The 25,357-nt window shown below is 34.4% G+C and overlaps 1 protein-coding gene across 2 annotated transcripts; it reads right to left on the bottom strand.

The window, feature by feature from the left end:
• Positions 1 to 829: 829 nt before the first annotated feature.
• On the bottom strand, positions 830 to 21,866 carry LOC100370655 (thioredoxin reductase 1, cytoplasmic). 2 transcript variants are annotated; one of them, XM_002734040.4, is made up of 18 exons: positions 21,796 to 21,866; positions 21,495 to 21,710; positions 15,315 to 15,375; positions 13,020 to 13,261; positions 12,527 to 12,599; positions 12,330 to 12,398; positions 11,728 to 11,778; positions 10,076 to 10,113; positions 9,740 to 9,844; positions 8,723 to 8,838; positions 8,278 to 8,503; positions 8,046 to 8,138; positions 5,210 to 5,286; positions 4,521 to 4,674; positions 4,008 to 4,115; positions 3,349 to 3,444; positions 2,354 to 2,488; positions 830 to 2,058 (listed from the first exon to the last, which is right to left on the bottom strand). In XM_002734040.4, exons 2-18 carry the CDS (start codon positions 21,588 to 21,590, stop codon positions 1,990 to 1,992), a joined length of 1,809 nt encoding a protein of 602 aa, XP_002734086.2. In that variant the 5' UTR covers positions 21,591 to 21,710; positions 21,796 to 21,866; the 3' UTR covers positions 830 to 1,989. The 2 variants fall into 2 exon arrangements, with proteins under 2 accessions (XP_002734086.2, XP_085352888.1); XM_085496762.1 differs by lacking the exons at positions 21,495 to 21,710; positions 21,796 to 21,866 and adding an exon at positions 20,775 to 20,940.
• Positions 21,867 to 25,357: the final 3,491 nt, after the last annotated feature.

A 25,357-nucleotide genomic window follows, 5' to 3' on the forward strand; every position in this document is an offset into this window, starting at 1 on the left:
AGACTGACGCACGGACAGACGGACGGTCGGATGGACGGACAGACTCAGGAACTCACGGATGGTCGGGGACATGTATCCTAACATGTATGATCTATGTACTAAATTTGAATGAAAACTGACAAAGCATGTCCAAAATACAACATTTTCAAAAAACAAAATGGCTGCCAGTTGGCCATCTTTGATCCAATTGTGAAATAAATCATCATGGACATGTATAATCTATGTACCAAGTTTGAATGAAAACTGACAAAGCATGTCCAAAATACAACATTTTCAAAAAACAAAATGGCTGCCAGTTGGCCATTTTGAATCAAATCGCTAAACCACTGCATGTGCATATGTCCCACATAAAGTACTAGGCACATGCAAAGAATGAACGGAATCGGTCCAAGGGATTCTGAGATACGACTCCGGATGGACGAAGACCGAATTATAAGTCCCAGTTTTCGGACTTCGTCCGAACGGGGACTAAAAATCTGTGGTTTTTAGTCTACAAAACTAGATGGAAATTTACAATTTACTACATGTTGCTATAGTAGCAAGTAGTTACCTTTATGCAACACAGGAGCAGATGTGTAAAATTCCAGGATGGAATATAGATGCATCTTCATTCTCCCAATTATCCGATTAAGACCTTTCAATATGTTTATCAGAAATAGGCTAAAATCCCACCTTTCCTAGTTTCATAATAAGAAATGATAAAACTCAGGATTGTGGATCAGGCAGAAAGGTCTATTTTGACTGCGGCCATTGGCAGGAATACAAAATACAGTATAATCTATGTATGTGTAGTTGTATCAATTTATAAAAAATAACACTACTCGTTCACTTCCTGTAAATGTTATGAAATCTTTATTGAAGAAAAACATCACAGTACTAAAACAAACTTAAACAGTGTGAGGGTTTGTTATTGTGACTGCTCTATCTGCAAAAGATGAGACTCCTCAGTATTATTTATACCTTGTTCAATGTTTGTATCTATATTATATTTAATGTACGTCTATACAAGACAGCCATAGTAAATTGAGATAAAAGTACGCTAGTTGATAACCAAATCCACATCTAGCATACATCATCAGCAGTGTCAACACCGGTAACAGATGGTCCGACAACATTTCAAGTAAAAGTGAGAATAGTCTTTATATGTAATATTTCTAATCAGTAATCTCTCATGATGATCGGCTTTTTAAGTTTGTCATGATTACAAAGATAATACAACAGCTGAGAATCATGGTTGATTTCTTTATTTCAATTTACTTTGACTGACTGAGGTGGCAGCACTACTATCACGGGTCTTCATGTTTTCACTCCCCTTATTCAAGGATTTCAGCAAATACAATCATACTCACACGTGTTGTGTACCAGGTCATAACAGTGCCACATTTAAAACATAATCCCTGCTATATAGCTATTCAGATAGACTTAAATAAGACATTATTTGGCAACATATAATGCTAAACAAATCTTGGGTTCTCTTCAGACGGTAATCAGTTACAAGGAAATACAAGTATTGTGCAATAGTGAAAATATTTTGTAAATTTATTGTATACAATGGCTAAGCTAGGTCTGTTTAGTGTAGATCTACATAATATTGTAATGACATTGACCATGAGTTGTTAAAAATAAGGGCATGCAACTTCCATGATGATGTGCACAACATATGTTCTTGAAATATTAGACATGTTTTACATCTTTTGTTCCAATTTCTCTGACCTTGATTATTGGTGAAGCCACAAATACGACAATGATTAACACAAAATAGCACAGTATGGGTTCATCCTAGAGTTGCAACCCCATATAAATCTGAAATCTTATAGAGTTTCCATTAATTTAATAAATTCCATAAAATATAAACTGAAAAGAATCTACATTATAGTACATAAATACATGTAGGATAAAATAAAAAGTGAAAAAGAGATTCCATTATACAGTATAACCAAACTTGCCAAATAAATATCTAATCTATCAGAATAGCCAACTAGCAGGGAATTAACCTCAGCATCCGGCAGCTAGGGGAGCTTTATCAGACCCCTTAGTCACTGACAGAGTTGTAAATATCTGAAGAAGAAAAAAAAGAAAAATAACTCAATTCGTTTGTAGCAACGCTGTCAACGTATTATAAGTATGTATGAAAAAAAAATAGGATAATTGAGTGTTAAATGGTGTCGCACAAAATCAGTGCATTACAGTACACACATCTTATTACACTCATCAATTTTTATAACATGTGAACATACAAGTGTCTCAATCTTTTTTTTCTAATATGCTTTTATGTAGCTATTTTATATTCATATTTGCATATTTGATTTCAAGATCTGTCAGTAAATTTGTTCAATAATCTAGGTAAAATTACCTCAGCACAGGTAGGATGTATTCCAATAGACAGATCTAATAATCCCTTTGACAAACCACACTTCATTGCTACTCCATAGCCCTGTGTTATTTCACCAGCATTGGGTCCTAGCACATGGAAACCAACAACTCTATTCTGCAATTGAGAAAGAAAAAAAATTACATTCAGGTCCAAATTATATTATACTAACACTGTTCTGGTCATACCACATTGACATATCAAGGAAGTATTACAAGGAGCGTACCATATACAATAATAAAAAGATTTTTCTATCCCTTTTCAATACACAATGACACATGATGCTTGACTTAATGTATGTGTAGTATAATATAAAGTGTTTTGTTTCACAAAACAATAAAAACTACCATGCCCAACTTGTGCCTTGTATGCTAGCCAATAAAAACCTAAACCCTTATCCACCCCCGGGTATGTAGGGAACAAGAAAAATCACCTCCTTGCTAAATATAACATGTCCCATCCTCTGGGATCAGTATGCGGTATCATCTTGTTATCCACACCCTACCCTGTCCCTCAACTATTCCCATTTTTTACCCCCAGGTTGGATAATTCATAAGAACATGCCCGAGTCCTTCAGAGATCTTTGAACAACGCTATCCCACGATTAATCTCATAGTTACCTCATACTACCTGGTACAAGAGTGTCAGGGTTTCCTTTATATTTCATTATTAAACCATATCAAAAACTTTGCATCTTCAAACAGATCTTCAAGTTGTAACATTGACGTACAAACCATAATATGTATTCAGGGCTTGGACTTCACAGAGACAACAAAAGCAATTACTTTGATGCCCAATAATTATGCCTTTGTGTCCTTTGATATTAACTATACTATTTCTATAATGTCAAAGCAATTTTATCATTTTTTGCCTTAAAAGTGAGTATTTATTTATATATATATATATATATATATATAAATACAATTTCACAGCACTAGTAGACATAAGATTTTTGATAATAATAACACAGTACGTACACTATCAACTCTATGACAGATAATCTTTCCATAACACACGTTGTCCTCTCGTTGTGCTACGGTATGTTCCAATGGTTTGAAATAGGTATGGAATACCTACAAATAAAACAATTCTAAATTTACTTATTGAACACATGCATGTACAATGAAATTGAGACTTCAAATGACGAAGCTCCTAGAAATATACCAGTAGTCATAGTAACAAGTGATTATTAGTTTACTGATCTTGTGCAATGCAAAGAAGCAGAATGTCGCAATAATCGAATGATTTGATTTTGAATTTAACATTTTTTTTTCAGTTCAATGTCCTACTTTATCATAACTGACAGTCAAATGTGTACAGCACATGGAAATACCCCAAAATATGTTTGTTGAATTTCAGGAGATGTTTTCATAGTGATACCACTATAACCTTTTTGTTTGTCCTGTTTTTATGCTCATTTTTAAACAATTTCAATTTCTCGCAGCAAAATGGAAAATGTTCTTATTCTGTAACTTCATAGTAAATATGAAAACAATCTGAATCTGAAAAATATTTTTCTTGTACTAGAAAATTATCAAGTAGAATAAGGTGTATATCATTTTGTGTTTGATTTGTCTTCAGTGAAACACAAACAAATGTAGTTAACATTTCTTGATCTTACAGGATATATGCTTACCTCCACCAGTTGATCACCATATTTGTTAATGGCGTCTTCTTCTGATAAACCACAACACCCATACTCCAATGGTGTGAAGACTGTTGTTGGCACATTAACATAGTCACACTGAGACATAAATACAGTAAATGCAAGGAATTATTCATCTCATCTCATCTCATCTTTTAAACTTGTTTACAACTATGTCAACTAGGTCTAAGCCTGTTTCTCACCAGAAATGTAAACCACTATGGTAAGTGTAATTTACATAACATTTGCATATAATTTGCATAATAATTCCAAAGAATTTTTTTTATAATTAACCTACAGAATTACAAAATGCACAAAAGTATTGACTTATAAAACTATTATTGCTTCAAGAGTGTTAGGACTTAGTGTTAGTGGCAGTAAAACAAAGCACTGCTGTGGCACTCGCACACTGTTTGTATCCTGGGAAGAAAGCTTTAAGCCAATAAGCTGGCCTACTCACTCAACTGTTACTCTCCTAGGCCAATGGCAAAACTGTTTACTTACCCTAGCAACATGGCCTCCATAAAGCCTATTGGCCAATAGTGTTCCTGCTTGTATTGCAACTGGTGTTAGTTCTGGTTTTCCTTCAAGTACATCACCCAGGGCATAGATGTGACTCACATTGGTCTCTTCAAATTGAGCTGGTATTTTACCATTCCTATCGTATACAGTAGTTAGTTCAATGAGATTGTCAACTTAACGTGATGGCCAACATTCTATGTGATGGTCAATATTCAATGTGGTGGCCAATATTCAATGAGCTGGTCAACATTCAATGAGATGGCCAACATTCAATGAGCAGGTCAACATTCAATGAAATGACCAACATTCAATGAGATGATCAACATGTAATGAGATGGCTAACATTCAATGAGATGGTCATAATTCAATGTAATGGCCAACATTCAATGAGATGGCCAACATTCAATGAGATGGCCAACATTCAATGAGATGGCCAACATTCAATGAGATGGCCAACATTCAATGAGATGGCAAACTCAATGTGATGGCCAACAATCATTCAATATGATGGCCAACATTCAATGTGACAGCATATTCAATTCAATGAAATGAAATGGCCAATTCAATTTTCCTCAGAGACAATACAAGATCCTGTTGAGTCAATTTACTGCTAAATTAACCAGGTGGCAGTGAAATTAGGAAGAAATAACTGTGCCAATGAAAAAACTTACTTAACATTGTATTCTACACCGGCTTTATCCAGTCCAATAGTCTGAGTGCAAGCATCACGCCCAACAGCAATGATCACCTAAAAAATATTAAAATATCATAAATAAAAGTATGATTCACATTGACAAAAATTACCAAATATGGCATGTCAGTGAACTATTATAAGGGGTGATCTCATATTCAAACACCTGGGTCAAACCTGGGTTAACCCGGTCTTCCCTTGCTAGCCCTAATCAGACCTACTAGACCTACAATATGCAAATTAGTAGTAGGTTTGAACCTAACCTCCAGATTAACTGCCCATTAACGCCCCCACTGAAAACAAACAACAGAGAACAAAGAAGACAGACCTAGGGAAACCTAGGTTTTTCTTACAATACTGTTTCAGCCAGGTTTCAGTAGGAAAAAAAATAAGACGTATACTATGGAGCTCCTTGTTCATACTGAGTGTTAAGAATTACAGCAGCGATTTTTTTTCTTTGCAAGTCTTGTACATGTAAATGCTAATAAAAAACAAACTTGCATGTGTTTCACAAATCTATTTACATCATGTCATTTATAAGTGTGATGAAAAGTTTATTTATTTCTGTGATTGGTAATAATAATCAGTTTCCCACAACTCACATTTTGGTTTGTACCAAATACAATTGTTATTCAATTTATCTGGAATTAATTACAGACGTGATGGTTTGTTATATTTTGTCATTGAATGTGAATCAAGTGATACCATAGAACCCTCTCTATTGTGATATATATGGTGAATTAATGTTTGAAACAGAACGGGAAAAAATGCACTAGAATTTTAATGAGTAGCTTGTTAGGATAAATTACTTACGTTATATATATTTGGCATAGTCAGTAAAATATGTTTATCCATTAAGCAAACTGGTACATTTTGTCCGCAACAAGTACGGTCAGTTTTGTGCCCATGTCAGTTCATAAATTCATAGAACACATTTTTTGGTTAAGTTTGTAAAGTCTGTGAGACTGCGAGTTATCAAAATATGATGATATGATATAAAATCGATAATGGCAACATTGTTTTTTACGAAGGCATCTGAAAACCACATTTCCTCTATCACTGTGTGAAAACTAAAGTCGGGGCAAACGCTACGACTCCGGCGCTACGACCACCGTAACATTGTCAGCTGACGGCATTGCGGGGAAATTACGAGTATTTACCGCTGCCGAAATCTTACTTTTCGGTGACAAAATGCACACATTTCGAACCCCCGGTTAATTAAAAATAAAAGATTATTTTAGAAAATACATCGAAGTACAGTGCTTTGAGGGACTGCGGGCGAAGTAGGCAGCGAGGATTTGTTTTTAAATTCACCGCAGAAAATCATGCACTCAACGCAGCCATCTTGGTTACCTCAATCAGAATTTCTCCTTGTCACCCAGCATGCATCGATTGCGATATCGCAACGTGCACTGTGTCGCCTTGGGCGACGGTCTTAGGTACAAGGCACTCTATGAATAAGGTATTTTCAGAGGTCAGGGTTCGTATTTTATAAGCAGTCTCGTCTGCAGATGAATAGCCTTAAATAATCAGCGCGAGTCCATTTAATTTAATTTTCTGTTTTGATACTTCGTGTCGCGTACGCTGCATTTGTTTTTCCGGATTTTGCGATGACGCACTCCTGAAAGAACTGTTTGAAAATTGAACGCGCAACAGTAGTAAAGGCTTGAACACTGTAGCGTAAGTCTCAAGTGCAACTTTGTATCAACAAATGTTCGTCTTCTGATACTTATTAGCTGTCAGAGACACATATCAATTGTCCAGCCCTATGAAAAGTCTGATTCACGTCCTCTGCTCAATTTGCGACACGAGCATAACAGTTTATCAAAACAAAACAATTTATTCAGCACGCTGTTCACCGATATATGATAGAGTGTTTTTTTTTTAGGCAAGACACACGGTAAAATGACTACTGTACACCGATAAATCGACACATTTTTCAGACAACTATCTCGTCTTCAAAAAGCAATGTAAACTGTCAATCCTAAAAATAAACAACAGCTTGAATGAGGTGTGAATGAGATCGGTTCGAACCGCAGTTTTTATGCAAATTCGTGCGGTCGTCCTGAACCGCACTGTCTATTGTTTAACCTTCCAAACCGCAAAACTGGGTTTTGTTCGGGCGGTTTAGGGCGGTTTGGGTTTTCGTAGGTTTGACCCGCTTGTTTGAATATGAGATCACCCCTAAGCATGTCAAGATCATTACTTCCTGATTGGAGTAAATGTATATAAATATTTACACCTCTATATGATATGTACTTTTAATTGCTGGAAATGTTGATAAATTAAGAAATGAACAAGATGAACAGACAAACTGTAAATGTTATACAGCCAATCAAAATCAGACTTATGAACATATACATGTATAATATGGATGAAGTATGATTTGCTCTTATTATTAAATTAATCTATCCTCAGTAATTATGTCAAGCAATCAATGAGATTCAAGATTAAAGGTTTTGTCGCATGGTTGCTACATTACTCAGTGCACTAACCAATCATTCATGAACCTGTCTGCCTCAGTTTTTAAATATAAATACTTGTAATTTGAAACCCCCCTCAAATATTTTACAAGTTGGGTGTCAAGGATACTAAGATGTTATGAATTTCATTCGTTCGATTTATTTTTGTGCACATGATCAAAAAAAAAATCATGATTCTCATATTTTATGAAAATTATTGTAAACTCTTGATTTCAAAATCAACATGCTTGTAACAAAACTGACCCAGGAACTTGTCGATTGCGACGATACAACAAATTGGTTTACAAATAAAACTATAAGATAAGATACTACCATGATAACAGTGATACATACCGTATTGCATTCTATTGTTTTGATTTCACCTCCATTTGTAGCTTTGTATGACACTCTAAGCTTACCAGGTGAGCCTTCTTCCAGTTGTTCTACCTATTGGTACGGACAAGACAATAGATTAACCACACTATAATTATTACCACAGTCAGATCCAATCATTTCTCAAGACAACAATTGTATAGTGGAAAGTTAAAATGATAACAGTTTATACTTAATTTGTAACTTCCCTCACCATTGTTGGGATGTGCTCTTTGATGAACTTGACACCATGAGTTTCCATGTAGTCACCAATTCGATTGGCCATGTCCTGATCAAAACCTCTCAACAAGATAGACCGTACCATTACAGTAGTATCATAGCCTATACCGGCCAGAAACCCAGCACACTCCAACGCCACATATGATGCACCAATCACCAAGGTTTTACCGGGATTGTATGGCAGAGAAAACAAATCATCACTGTAAGGAAAAAAGATTTTATCTGAATCCCTGATATCCAACACTGTACTGAAGAGGATCGAAGCAATCCTTTGAATGCATGATGAGAATCTTCAACAACAAACAGTTTTTCCTTTCATTTTTTATTACAAGTTTGAACTTATGTGTATCATCATAACACATTACTGATACAAACAGATAGAGATATGAAAATGTTATACAAATGAAAAGTACACAGACCTTGTAATGCAGTATTCCTTAGCTCCTGGGATATCGGGATACCTTGGTCTTCCGCCGACGGCAATAATGAATCGTTTAGCTGTCATAACAGTCTCCTTTCCCTTTTTATTCACAGCCTAGCAAGAACAATATAAATGCTAACATAACAAATTAACGTATCTGTAAACTGTGTGCTAAAAATTGTTTATACTTTTCTGGTACAAGTAAAATATTCATGGCAAAACAAAAATCGCCTTTAGATTTAGTCTTTTGATGACACCTTGATTTTAGCACGTTTCAACGAGGGATGTGTCCTAGACAGGAAATTTCCTAAAATTTTAGCTACGTTTCCTATTAGCTTTGGTTAAACAAGTTTCATTTTCAATTCAAAACGATTTCTTTGACACAAAGTCTGTGTTTCCATGAAAACCACTTATTTTATTTTGCTAATGCAGCCTTTCCCTCAGCTAAATATGAACAATTTATAGTGCTTTCAAATCATCAACATTTCTCCTTGCTGTAAAATATTTTATTTTCGCTATTTTCGCTGAAAGAATGATTTGGTGAAAATAAAACCCAGCAAATTTTTTTCCCTATATTTTACATTCAACTCATCAAAAATCAGTGAAAATAAATTTCATCCAAAACAGCCAAAAGTTTTTTCAGCGAAAATTAATTCCAGCTAAAATAAAGTATTTTACAATAGCTACATTCAACTTACTGTAGAATACTTTATTTTCGCTTGGAATTTATTTTCGCTATTTTCGCTGAAGGGATGATTCCGTGAAAATAAAATCCAGCGAATATACTTTTTTTTCTATATTTCACATTAAACTCATCAAAAATCAGTGAAAATAAATTCCATACAAAACGCCCAAAAAGCCCTTTCAGCAAAAATTAATTCCAGCGAAAATAAAGTATTCCTCAGTAGGTCTTGACTTGAAGTATAGCCAATCAAGAAGCAGCTTGTTTGTTTGAAAGATCTTACAACAAATCAAATGTCTTGTCTAAATGCTTTGACTTAAATGTAGGTCTTACCTTAACAGTGTGTGGATCAGTAAACTCTGCATAGGCATTGTGGTAGGTGACATTTTTATCTCTTAAATCAACACGATACCCCCAGTTTAATGATCCAATGTGATTCTACAGAATAAAAGTACAGACAGTTTATTACTGCAAGACGTGATACGTGGCTATACAATCACTATCACTATCTACAGTTTTAGTATAACACCACAGAGCGTGCATGCAGTTCATTCTCTTTGCTAACTGCAAACAATAGAAAAATACCATAACTGATTTAGAAAGGAATGGTGATTTTCAGAACATTAAAAGAATGAAATATAAACAATTATTGATGTATTCAATACATACCTGGATTGCATCTCTCATTGTTGTCCAATTATGCGATGCTGAATAACAAAAACAAACAAAGTCGTAACAAGAGCCTCTGTCTGTCCGAAATACAGAGATGGACTTATGGACTCAATATGCAAATAAATTACATCATTGATCATTACAAGTTTGTTACAGTTGAATAATAATTTGTTTATGCATCGATTCAATAACATCAAATGGCCACATGGCTAATTTACAGACATGTGCAGTTGTACCTTTAAAGCATCATATTTTTGCGCCATGGTGGGTTCACAATAATGGTCTCATTGATTTGAACATATGGCTAACAGCAATTTCTCTAAGCACAGTAATCATTTCTATCCACATGATTACTATTCTGTACATACCGTTAAAGTCCTAATATAAACCGCATACGTAATAGTAACCGCACCCCCAATTCCGGCTTCGGGGTTAAAGAGTTCTTAACAAAAATTGAAAACTTGAAAAGTACCTATTACTAACCGCACCCCCAATTCAACAAGACCGTGACTGACTTCATTGTTTGAACCAGCTGTTCCAAAACGGCATTGTTCTTAATCCTATTCATTTGTTTCGACAACATGCTTAAAAATATTCACACCTATTTATTGTTCAGCGGTGATAAGATGTCAGACAGGCAATGAAACTGCTTTTGTTCTGGCGGCGACCTCTGTCAATACTCTTTCTGAATACGTCTGTGTTTCGTACGTTTTAGACAATGAGCTTTTATCACCGTAAAAGTGTTAAACTGAGCATTGAAGAATAATTTATCTTTCGAAAACAAATAATTTCTTGATTTAAAAAAAAATCATGCCGTTTTCCCATGGAAATCAAAGGCAAAAGATCGCACTACATTATCGGTAAATCTCTTCCGTGTTGCGTTCACCATGAGGTCGCTGAACTGTCATTAACATATTTAAATGGGCTATGTAATTTAGACACGTGGGCACCATCCAGCATTTTGATTGGTTAATTAGCGACTTGACCTATCTTGTCAATAATACGTCACATAAGCATTCAAAAACATGGCGGATATCATATCGGCTGTTTACATGTGACTGAAATCATTCGCTTACGGGGGAAACTAAGTTGAATTTTACTTGCATTTTATAACAATTCAACGAATTTATTTTTCGTGCGTTATTGTAATCACTACTAAATAATAATCACCAATATCAACACTTCGAAAACAAGTAAGTTATTCACTTGTGACCCGCAGCATGGCCGGATCGAGCTACCGTTATGTGATCATTTGCTACTAAAGCAGTGCATTAGTGTTTTTATTTGAAACTTCTGTGAGAATATACTTTTCGTTACCAAGAAAATTAAAAAAATAAATGCATATTACATTTACATTTTGTATCATGTGGAATTTTTTTTTGATTGACTAATTTTTCAACATTTCGTAACGCCTATTTTAGAACCAAAATAATGCCTTTCTCTCTTCCCCAACGCCTTTTCAAGAGATTGTACGGTGTATTGTTTGTTTTGTGCATGTGTTGTGGACAAAAAATGACCACGCCCATTTAGTGATTGCAATATGTACGTAATAGAAACCGCACTCCGAACTTGAGCTTTTGATCCCAATTTTTAAATTGATACATTGTAATATAAACCGCGGTTTATAATAGGACTTTAACGGTACTCACCTTTATCATCAAACTCCCAGCCATATTTCTTGGCATCTTCTAAAGAGTGACCTAAAAAAGAAAGAAAAATGTATAATTTTTACCGTAATTCGTTTAGTAGATTATATATCCACCACCAATTCACTTGGGTAGAAGGGGCATGAAAATAGCTCAGGTCAGTTCAGTTCCCTTAACTTCACATGTCTAGCACAGACATCTGAAGCAGTGGGTTAGTATTCTTGCCATGAGGATAACCATATTTTCTCTATTAGTAGCATTTAAGTTAATGACTGATGGCACTTTAGTTGATGACGAAGTCAATCGTTAAAAATAAGTAATTTTTCAATGATCTAGTATATAGTAAATGCAATTTTTGGTGTACATTGTATGTGTGCTACTCTTTGAAATGTGCTTCTAATAGAGCCAGTACGGTACATAGGCAGCACAGGACCTGCCAATGTTACGTCATGCCGTATCTGTTAGTGACTGGCAACACTTTGATAAACAAAAGTTAAAAAATTACTTTTCTTTCAAGCAATAGCACATGGCTATGTGACAGCAAAGCAAACATGAACTATGTAATTGGTTCATGACGTGATACTGTTTTTTTAAGAGCGTCTTACCTAGTAAGGCTGCTTGGTGCATGAGTTTCTTTGGTATACATCCAACGTTGACACATGTACCGCCAAGACCTAGCAACGTAAATTAATTGTTTTAAATTCACATAAAAAATGTTTTGGTTTGTGTTGCATAAAAACGTTATTTATGTGTGGACACCTTATTATTCCACATCTGTGTTAGTATCACTATATATACTCACCCCATGTTGTGCCTTTTGGAGTGGGTTTCACAAAATCAAAAACTGCAACTTTCTGACCATGTTCAGCTGCTTTCTGCAAAGTATAAAACATACTTTTGTTATAACAATCATACTCATTTGTTTCTATCTTAACATAGGTATACAATTTTGTATTCAGTCGTCCAGAAGTGGGATGCTTTATGTTTTTCTCTCACAGTATCGTACTCGACCGCATTAGCGCCCAGGGGCCTCAACTCAGAAAATCATGATTTTTTAGGGGTGGGCGCTTATCCGAGCACCCCCCTCGAAAAAGAGTGCAAATGAAAATTTTGATTCATCAAGTGACAGATTACGTCTTTGAGGAAAATCAAATTACAAAATTAGTTGAGTAGTCATTGATTTTCACAATGAAGAAACAGAAATGATCACAAAAAATATGCACATTTTATTACAATAATAATTACGTACCACCAGAATTTACGAAATTAAAAGGTCACCAAGTAATCGTGTTTACCTTGGAAGCAGCTAATCCACCAGATCCTCCACCAATGACTATAAGATCATAGTCGTATGATTCAGTCATTGATGCGTCATCTTGTTTTTTCGACTGCGATACGAGAGCCATGAGTGAGCCATCTCTATTCTTCTTCATGGTGTCATCACAGCCACCGATATGATTGCTGTTAATAAAAACATTTGGTACAGTACGCTGACCCGTCATTTCAAATAACCCATCTTGTAAATCTTTACCATTAGCTGAAATAAATACAAAGGAGAATTACAGTCTTGGATGACAATACAGTAAAAATTATTTGAACTTCTGGAGCTGAATTAAAATTACGGATAAAAATATTTTTAGATAGCTATGGGAGAACAGTGAGGAGCAGTTTAGTTGCGACTAGGGCACTTCCCACGAGTATGTAACGTGTAAAACAATTGCAATATACACGTTTTCAGATAGCTGAGATTATTATTTCATAATTTTCATGATTTGCTTAGAAGAAAAAGTTACAGAAGTTTCCATAAAGCTCCATAAAAACAAGAGTAGTATTTTGATGATTTACTCTAAAATGTTTTTTATTGTTACTTTACAAGATAATCTACTAGTATGAAATCTGACTTTTAGACTACATTTCATTGATGTGTCTTTGATCTTGTAGTTGCAATTCAAAATCAGATGCTCACAAAAAAAACAGTTTTTAGTCATTTTGCAGTATATAGATAGTTTAATTTGTGCAGTTAGCATGAACTTGATTTAGGAACATTTGACATTTTCAGAAGTTACAATAGTTAACAAGCCACAGGCACAGTTCCTGATATCTGATCTTCAAACGAGTACTTGTCCATATTGAGAAAAATATTGCTCTGAAACAATAATTAACACAAAATGGCCACCAATCAGCCATTTTGAATACATCTATTATGTATAATGAATATATAAAATTTGAGCAATCAGTCAAAGCATGCCAGATATATGGCTCTAGAAACACATTCATTAAAACAAAATGGCCGTCAGTAAGCCATTTTGAAACCATTCTGAAAAACAAATTGAAATGCATCAAGGACCAATGTCATACCAAGGTCAGTGTTCTCCCCAGAAAATTGTCTCAGAGTGGCAGCTAATTTGCACATAATTTACATAATTATTAGCATATGACCTGTAAGGTCAAAGGAAGTTGTTGAGGTCAAATTTTGATAAACCATGGCGGAATTAGCTTTGTATCGAGAGTTTGCGTACGATCTTGCCTTCAATCGTTTTCCCACAGACCCTACCCATTTTTGCATCGTAAATTCAGACGGTGTGTGAAGCATATTGTAATAAAATGTATGTTTTTTGTTCATATTTGTTTCTCCATTGTAAAAAAGCGTCGCTGAAATCAATGACAGCTCGTTTTGCATTTTTTTGTTTTCTCAAAAAGACGTAATATTCCTCCAAGACCGGTGCTATGAACGAAAAATGTAATTTGGATAATGTTTCGAGGATGGGAAGATGGTTACAGTTTTTAATACACCAAACAAATTTTTTTTCTGAAGTGGTCCTCGAGTATAAGCCCACCCCTTATTTTTTACAATTTTACATGTTCAGGCCCCTGGGCTTATGCTCGGGGAAGTACAGTATTTTGAATTGGATGGTCAAACCAATACATCTGTATATCTATTAAATGATATATTCATTATACATGTAATTTGAACATAATCAGTCAAAGCAAGTCCGAGATGAGCCAATTGCTCATTTTAAATTCGATCTGAAAAATAAAATGATGTGCATCAAGTTTCTCTAATGTCCAATGTATGTACCAAGTTTAAACAAAATCCATCTGTAAAGAGCAAAGATATGCTTGATTTTGATGAATATTCAGTACAAAAATGATCGCCATTCGACCATTTTGAATCAAATCGAGAAACAAATTGATGTGCATATGTATAATATTATGTATGATGTATGTTTGAAATTTGAATGTAACCGTTCCAGGCATGTCTAAGATATAATCTGGACGCACACACGCATGGACACTAATTTATTCAAGACCCTTTGCTTCTTCAATCAGTATGTAAATTAAATTCCTTCTTTTGTTCGTTACTCGGCCTGGTTTTGTAAATGTACCTTGACATGTACACTGACAACTAGATTTTTGTAAATAATCAGAAATTATGCACCAAATGAATCACACACAGCAGTTTGCACGAGATAAAAAAAAAAGAATGCGATGTGATGTTGCATAATTGAAGATCTTTTTAAAAATGCATTTTTTTTTTGATTTTTTCCTCCCCTGTCACTGCCTCCAGACAGTCTGAAGAACATACATACCAATCTGATCCAATTCAATGGCGGTGTATTCAACTTTCAATGAACTGAAAAGATCTTTCACCTGGTAAAGAAATAAAATCAGTTAAAATTTGTATTGACTGTCATATATTGTCAAAAGGTTTTAACCCTAATTGTATCAGTCTCTATAGAAGTTTTAAGGATTTATATGCAATAAATTGATGGTCTATTCACTACAGGAGTTACTACAAACATTTAGCTGGCAGACATTTTTATCAGTGCCACAGTTTTGTAGAAAGAAAATCATCTGAAGCTTTGCCTTAGCTCTAATATTTTCAACCACAACCTGAAGACTTCTTTTTAAATAAATTTACTGATTGTTTTTTAATGTATGTTTTCACTGTGTACTTTAAACCTGCTTTTATTGTTCAAAAAGAGTTCATTGAGACACTAGATGCAATATATAAATAAAATTCATAAGAAGTCAATGACATAGTCCTTGTTTAGTGTTAAGTGAATGTGTCCAGTATAAACCATATACGACATAGATTATAATTCAATGTCGAGGGCAGTATTCAGCATGTTAAAAATGTGGTGTTACTTCAAAAAGCAGTTTCCAGATTTTGTTATTTTGTTAATTTTAGAAAAAAAAAATATTTCTCATATTGTACACAACTGTATAACCCACACAGACACTGTTGAACATTTTGACTCAAATCACACAAACATCCTGTGTATTGTTCATACAAAGTTTGAATGAAATCAAAACAGGGATGCCTGATAAACTATTAATGACATGTTTCAATTGTTTGTTTTTTTAGTTTTATGGGGACCAAAATGGCCACCAGTCGGTCAAAAGTTATTGAAATACAAAAATTAATGTGCCTACAGTTTTTATGATGTATACCACTATGTTATGTAACAAAATCAAACAAAGCATGTCTGAGAAACTGTTAAGGACACATGAAAATAAAACAAACATTGCCGCCATTGTTTTGGATGAATCAAATCACAAAAATTGTCGTGCATCGGTAACTCATCATGTGTGATGTGCATATAAATTTTGAACTGTACAGGTATGTCTGAGAAACAGTTGATGGCATATTCAGATTTCGTTATCCAGTCGGGCAGAGACACATTTGTTGCATAAAATCCAACCATGCATGTATGTTTCAAAGTTTGTTAAATATATGAGGTCGCTAACACTAAAGAGGTAATCAAAGAAAGCTTAGAAAGAACTCCCGTGTGCTGAGAGTATTGGAGACACATTAAAAATTAATTCAAAATTACTTGAACTTGAGATATTGATGGAAATGCAGAAAACTAATTATGCAAATAAGGTAACTAATATGAACACATTTAAGTGTAAAACTAATAAGGTCTGCACAATGTAAAAGTAATAAGATCTGCGTAATGTAATATCTACATGTATGTACCAAGTTTCATTGAAATGTGATTAGAACCAAAAAATTATTAATTATTGTGCTAATTAAGAGAATTAATATGAACAGATTTTAACCCAAAATTAATCAGGCTGTCTATTGTCCTAGAGCATTTATGTACCAAGTTTTATTCAAATGTGATGATCAATACTTGAGATATCAGTATTAATTAATTAATTAATTATGTTAATTAGGTGATTAAGAAGCATAAATATTTACCAAAACTAATATGGTGTATAGTCCTACACATGTAAGTTCATTGAAATGTGATGAGCACTCTTTAAAAGTTTCATTAAAATTCAATGAGTGGTTCTTAGGACAAATTAACTAATTAAGCAAATTAGTAGTTAATATGCACAATAATTTATCCTAAAATTAATCAAGTCTCTGCATAGTCCTAGAAGATCTATGTCGCAAGTCTCATTGAAATGTGATGATTAGTACTTGAGATATCAGGTGAAGGGCTGAAAATTAACTAATTATGCTAATAAGGTGATTAATATGCACAAATATTTCTCCAAAAACTAATTAGGTCTCTGCACAGTCCTCAAGTAACTATGTACCATGATTCATTGAAATGTGTTCATTACTACTTGAAATATCAATAGCTGAAAATTAATTAATTATGCAAATTAGGTAATTAATATGTACTGATATTACACTAAAAACTATCTGTGCAGTCTCATATGACATCTATGTACCAAGTTTTATTGAAATGTTATGATTAGTACTTGAGATATCAGTGGAAAAGCCGGAAATTGATTAATCATTATGCAAATTAGGTAATTAATATAAACAGATTTTTACCCAAAACTAATGAAATCTGCGCATTAGATCAGAGCATCCATGTGCCAAGTTTCATCAAAATCCAATGAGTGGTTCTTCATATATCAGTGGAACAGTCATGGAACAGCTAAAAATCAGCTAATTATCATGCAAATTAGGTAATTAATATTCATAGATTTTTATCAATCCCTGAAAGTTGACCTCTTCCTGAAAGTTGACCTTTCTTTTTGCAACAGAAAATTGCATAGTTGTGTTAGATCTACTATATTTAAATGACCAATTAAACGGTCAAAGTACAAACACTGCCATAATAAATTAATTAATCCTTTATAACAATGACTCGCAACTGTCCCACCAGGTACATTCAGGGGACTTGACCAGTCCACCAATCCCAGGTTTTAGCTGATTTTAGCAGGGACAGGTAAATGTACAAATTGTTTGTCATCGTTTTAGTGCCATCCAATTCCCCTGCATGTCAAAACAACAAAAGAAGACGTACCTAGAAACAGTATTCTGTTTACTAAATGTAGTCCCCAGTTGTTAATGTCCAAAAAAACTGCTTTTAAAATTTTCAAGAATTAAGAAATGTGGTGATCCAAGAATGACAATTTTATTTCAAATATTCTGTTTTATTTTTATCTTGCCAGGAATTTAGACAGGTACTTTTATTCTCCAACCTGTCCAATGTAAAAAAACAATGTATGTAATATGTACCAGTCAATATTCACAGCATTAAATTTGTTCTATTTTTGTCCATGTCAAAAAATCCTGATATAAAACCACAATGACTCAGCGAGAATGAACTCATAACCAATACTGACAAGATAAAATATAATAAAATATTGATTTTATCACTATAATAATAGTAGTAGATTGTTACTGAATGACCTCAGAATTACCAGAATATCATAACTTGTACATTTTATGCAATATCAATTCCTGTATATACTCCAAAAATACTGTTACAATAATATTTGGGGTTGAAAATTATGTTTTTCAAATTTTGTTTTTAATTGATGGAGTGTACTATAAATTTCATATGCTGAAGTTGAAATAACATATTATATCATGTACGTTGATTAAAATTCAGCCCCCCCCCCCCAAAGGAGAGGCAAGGCAACCTCATTAGTATCTGCAAAAAATAAACAAGTTTAATCTGTGTGCATATAAGTTTCAAAGATTAATCCGAGTGAGTGCAAACAATTCATATTTTTTCAGTACTGGATACTAGATCTTGGGTAAACGCCAAATAATGTGTACTTGAATTATTCAATTTTTCATCAGTATAAATTAAACATCTGTTGCACAAATTATTGTGATTTTTAATCAATACTATTTTCAAAAACGTTGGCATGTTTTACAATGGCAAATCACTTTCAAAAGTCGTTATTCTGAAATTTTTGAATTGTCTAAAAATCATTCTAAAGTCTAATGAATAAATCAAAGTTTTTGGGGTCAAATAGGCGACATATTGTTAATCATATCACCGTTGAGTGAATTATGATTTTTGATTGGCCAAGAAACTTTAAAAATGAACGACAAACAGTCATGCTTTTTTGACTCCACGAATATGACAATGTTCGTGCTTTTTGTTTTACAAGTCCATGCCTGTCCACGTCACAGAGTTACCAGCGTTTGACAGCCTTTTGTATAAGCATGCTGCGATGTGTTATCAGTTATTTGACACACAATGAGTGTTCACAAACACTTTTCAAAAGATCAATTTGGGAGTTTTTCATCTGCAATTTTACCAAATTAGAGCTCAGTCATTCCTTTAATTTGCTTGTTTTTGATTGTTTCTTATCTGTCGATACCCCTATAAATATTATAACAGATTTTTACAACCTGCTGCCGTCGATAAACAAGCTTGAAAATCATAGCCTCATGCTATGAGTTTATATTTTTCAAATTACGAAGAATAATAATGTATGCTTAGTGTTGTTGAATTAACACCATTTGCAGAGCTTGAACTTAAATGTGTCCAGGAAACTATTTTATAAAAATTTTTCAACGTGTTTTCAATGCGAATAAAATTTAATGAAAAAACAGCTTCTTGCATGTAGCACAAGCATAATTGCACAATTTATTTGTTTTTAAGAAAAGAAATATTTTATATAAGAGTGTGTCACAAGTCACAAAAAGTAGATACAGACATGCAATACAAAACATGCTTTTAAAAAGCTTGAAGTCTGGCAATTCTAAAAATATTTACTTCATTGGGTTTTTTTTGTACCTAATTAGTCACAATCATGTATTCAAATAATACTCATGCTACTTTAAGTTGCATATTATTTTACGTTTTTTCTCAAAAAAAAACAGACCAACAGTGAACCAATAAAGTTCACATACTGTTAACTAGCACTAAAACAATAACAGCCATTCAGAGAATTATTCTAACTATCAGTTTTCTAAGCTTCAATAAAATCACTACCAGTATATCAAATACTTTCTTGATGAATAGACTTCATTTTAGGACAAAAACATGTACAATTGTTTTGAATTGCACTAAATGAAACATTTTCAGCACTCTTAAGTCTAATTACTTTATTGTGTTTGTTCAATGTGTTAGGGCTGGTAGAAGTAGGAAACACTGAATATTGACAATGTGTCCTCCATTTGATTTTTATATCATACACTTGATCCTTTAAATCTAATGTCAAGGTAACTTGCCATCAACAGAGTGCTGCGCTTGGGTACTTGCATCGTAGTAAAAACAATTACATATCCCAATTCCATATTTTAGTTCATTTTGTCAAGTTGTACAATACTATGCCATAATTCACTATGATTTAGACATTGCGATATTGTCTATACTGAATCAGTGTAATGTTTACAGGTACATAGTTTGCTTTCTGTACATTTTGTGTGTATGTAGAAGTTATTAAATTAAGCTCACTGTAAAGTTTATTCATCAATAAATACCTGGTATGTCCAGTTTGTATTTTGAGATATAACTACGCAACAACAACCCCCCACCCCCACCCCCACCCCCACCAATTCTACACCAACAACCCCCCACCCCCACCACCCACCCCCACCAATTCTACACCAACAACCCAGAATTCCTGATCTGTTACCAAATTGTCATGCTTATCATGTGTCAAGATAAAAGTCAAATATGCGCGATTTTTACACAGTCACTTGGGGGCTGAACATCAATAAATACTAATTTTCAACAAAAAAATCATCCGCTATACGTATATAAATAAACAAGTTGTGAAACACGGCACCTAGTAAATCGACACCCTGTCGGTTTCAAATGTTGATTTCTTACCTTAAAATGCGAAACAAAAATGTTAGAGGAGATCAGGTGTTATGTTAATAACCATTGTTCATAATCGCTAACTTGGTTTTATTCAAAACTGCACAAATCCTGCGTTTTCTGATGATATCCGACGATTTCATGAACGAAAATGGCCAGCAGCCAGAATCAAGGGGGATTCGCACAGAGTTCTGGGTAAATCAAGTGCGCATACTCTTTTTCAGCCAATCAGGCATGCCGTAACAGCGAGTATTTCCTTGATTTACGCAGGATTTGTGCAGTTTTGAATAAAACCAAGTTAGCGATTATGAACAATGGTTATAAACGTAACACCTGATTTCCTCTAAAAAATTTGTTTCGCATTTTAAGGTAAGAAATCGACATTTGAAACCGACAGGGTGTCGATTTACTAGGTGCCGTGTTTCACAACTTGTTTATTTATATACGTATAGCGGATGATTTTTTTTTGAAAATTAGTATTTATTGATTTTCAGCCCCCAAGTTACTGTGGATTTTTATGCAAAATAGGCAATTAACATACAGATCAATAATGCAAATACACGTATAAACAAAAATCATAAATAAACATTTAAACGTGCAGCTCTCAACTTAACTGATTTCGTCTCTACCCCGAAAAATAATGAAACTAAAGATAGACAAATTTGTACAGGGTTTCGACTAGTTTGCAAACTGAATACTGAAACCTTTAATTTGAAAATAAATAGCACTCACCCGTTTGCAGAATGGACAAGTAGATTTGCTGAATATCATGACTTTATTGTCAGCTATATACTGTTGAATTAATCTCTTGGAGTCTATAGGAGCCATATTGGATTAATTTTGGGACGATCTGCCGCGATCGATGGAACCGAGTGGTAAGTCGAGCACGGCTACCCGCACGTTGCTATCAATGAGGCTACTATAGCGTGGTTTCGCCAAGTCGAACAGCTGCAATAGATCGAAATCTTCCGGTAAAACAAAAGAAATGACATTAACTAATTCACACCAATGACACAGCACTACTCACACCTACCTTGCCCTCGTGTATCGTCAGTAGTACTGTCCGCTTTTCCGTGCACAAGTCACATGACAATGCCTGGCGGTCTTACCTTGTTCTGTGACATGTCTGTAATAAGCGCGTCATTCGCGTAAAACTCTTTTTAGCCCTTACCGGCACAAAAGTACCATTCATTTGAGAACTGAATAATGTTGATCGAGTTAACTCTTTTAAACAAAATTCTACTTCCACGTAGGTCTTTTTACGCTGTTTTTACATGCATAAGTAATGGTTGCACTATGGTATTCAAATCAAATAGGGGACGAGGTAATTCTCTCGCAAAGAACCTCAGTCACGTGAAATTCAAAAACGTGATTGACGAATCAAATCAGCGAAATATATGCTGCCCAGGAATTCGACTGTGCATAGTTTTTTTTATAAACTGCATATCCAAAGCATGTTTGATTTCATGAATGGATGAAATAAAATGGTCACTAAAATGACAATGAATGGCAGTGCGCTGCATTTGAACCCCGGGAAATAAATCTATGAAAGAAAGTTGAATCTCGAAACCGATATCTTTGAAAAACCTTTCAAATCGATAACTCTCGTCATGTGATGTTACAGAAACGAAATATTCATGTTTCTTGTCGCCGTGTGCGTCACATTTTTTTTTTCTTTTTTGTGGGATTTCGAGAAAAATAAAAAATAAACTGTAGTCATCGTGGGAAATCATAGATTTAAGGATATAATCAAATTAATAGCCACCCTAGAAAAAAATGATTTTTTTTTCTGACCTAACTGCCAAATTCCCACCACCAATCACAAATATTTTTGTTGACTTTGCATGATGGATGGCAGTGTCATAGCATTTCAAAATTCAGTACTATTTTTAACAAATTTTAATAATACATACATAGCATTCACAAAATTATTCACATATATTATTATTAAGAGATTTTATCATTTAAACCTGAGCTAGGAAACTATTATCCTCCCTTGTCATAATTTGCATTTTTTCTTATACCTGTAACTTGCAGGAATTCTAATTTTATAACGATTATTTTTCAATATTAGGGGTTGCCAATTTGAAACATGGGGGGTGCAAGAATTTGCCTTTGGGGAAATTGGATATTCACAGATATTATTTTATGTTTACATTTTGTCTAGTTGTAATTCAAGATGAAATATTCTGCTAAATTGTTCTGTTTTTTTTTCTTTCTATTTTTTTTTTCACGAAATCTGTCAGCCCCGACACCAGTTTTCAAATGAGGTAACCCTTAATATATGTGAGCGGTATTAACATCAAACCATTTGCAAGTACTTTTATTTGTTACTCATAATGAATGCTATCATTTCGCCTGATTGTTAGAAGGTAGAATATCGTAATGTGAATTTCTTTTACAAATCCGCATCAATCCGTTCGATGATCGACGAAAGTTGATTTTATCTCCAGCCCGGGAACTACCTGTGATTTCGGGCTGTGATTGTCAGATGTCCCATCCCAGCCCGCGGTCTCGGAGGTATTTACTCACTTCTTGGTGTCTCACTAACCACAGTCCGTTGTTTAGCGATTGTATGTGGGTGGGCTGACTTATATGACGTTTTCTTGATCGCATTTTGTTTTGTAATAGCCTGACATGGTCAGCGATAGTTAATACGCCCTCACAGACGCAAAAGTGGTTTGTGTCCAAGTAAATCCGTCGACGAGGGCGCAACAACTATCGCCGACCATTTCAGGATAATACAAAATGAGATCAAGAAAACGTCTAATAAGTTAAAAGAAGCTGAAATTCAGTTACCGCGGTCAATAGTGAGCCGATTCTCATCGTCAACATCGATACAAGTTAACACATATAAATTAAGAACCACGAGTTTGAACACTGTCACTGTAACGTAAAAAGGGACGGTTATAAAAATAGTCATTATATACAGAGGAAGGACACAAAACTAGGAATTTGCTTATAATCGTGTATCTTTGCTGCCCAAGCGTACATGGGTGGCATTAAACAGAATCTCTGGTCTGCTGTTTATTTTCGCGAGGAACAAACCGCTAGCCGAAATCCGATCCGGTTAAGTTTAATGAACTTGAAGGTCTGATAAAATTAGTATATTGGCTGTTGTGCTTACAGTGGAACAGTTTGGAAGTCAATGGCTTCTTCAGTCATCCCCGTGTACCTGCGATGAGTCGGTATGTTTTGGCTCTTATTAGCTGAAACTGAGCTAAAATAGTAATACAATGTATATTTATTTCTACTAAATGAAATCAATAAAAAACACATTTAACAAAGGGATTGTTTAGAAAGAAATTGAGTACAAATCAGTTATACATACATACGTAAATATGTATAGATCCGTGAAATTATATTCGCTAAAAACCTTTATGAAAACTCTTATTTGGTTTTTCTATAATTGCGATACTACTAGTAAATCGGCGTTTTGGCTTTGAATTTTAATAATTAGGCAAACATAGTATTGAAACTAATAACATCAATAAAACTGCCAGTGGCCAATGTCTGTAAAGCGAACCATTACGTAATCACGTGAAAACACTACATTCGTGCAAACAAATTAAATACTAATCTAACATTGTTAATGTTATCCTGTGTAACTATATTTTTGACAATAACCTGATTAAATCGAAACTCTATATCATTCTAAACAAAATAGCGTTGTATAAATTCAGAAAATTATACAGAGTTGATCGTTTTCGGCGTATTCGACGTAAGGCCACACCGACTTAATTTTATGGATGACATCCACGCGCGCATTAGTTTTCGCCTGTTCTCAAAAAAAAAAAAAAAAAAAAAAAAAAAAAAATCTCCTACGACGAGTCTCTACAGATCGGTTTTCAATCTGGAACTTGCCAACTCATATTGTTGCAAAACGCCGGCTTTTCGTAAAACTCGTTTTGGACTACCTCAAAACGTGTCAGTTATGTCGTAAATGATCTTCTGTACATGCGTATAGTGTTGCCGGGAATTCCAACATGGCGACCAAGCCACCAAAATACGTGAGCATAAAAGTTCAGAGGGAAAACGGAGGGATTGTTGTAGACTGGTACGCAATTGACGTCGGCCAGGGAGATGTAACGTTTACACAGCTATAAGGACATATTGTCCAGAGGTGGCTGTCCCGCGATGCAACGATGAGAGAAATTGGATAGGAGTGGAGGTGTATCGTGGCCGAGGGATGTGATAGCTGAGAAGGAAGAAAAGACCTATTGTTGAAGAGATCGATGTGTGGGGTGTAGATGAGTGCAAGAAATCTTTTTTTTTTTTTTTTGATGCTTGAGGTTGAGATCCCTAGACATGAGACACTAGACATACTTGCAGGGTTAACATGTAGGCTTCATTTCACCTGACAACACAGTTAAAGCTAACCCCAGGTGTGTAGAGAGGAGCAAGCAAGGACATTTCTGTATCATTGCAATGTTTTGTTAATAGTTATTGTCATAAAGTAGTGATATGTACATTCCGCCTTGACTTGTACTGAAAATGGTGTTCATGCTGTACCTTGAATGCAGTGTTTCTGACTGAAGGTACTTCATCATGACTACTTGTACTAGAGCTTGTCTGAAATGGTTATACCTGTTACA

The sequence above is a fragment of the Saccoglossus kowalevskii genome, chromosome 3, assembly GCF_978046115.1.
Source record: "Saccoglossus kowalevskii chromosome 3, keSacKowa6.1, whole genome shotgun sequence".
Lineage (NCBI taxonomy): Eukaryota > Metazoa > Hemichordata > Enteropneusta > Harrimaniidae > Saccoglossus > Saccoglossus kowalevskii.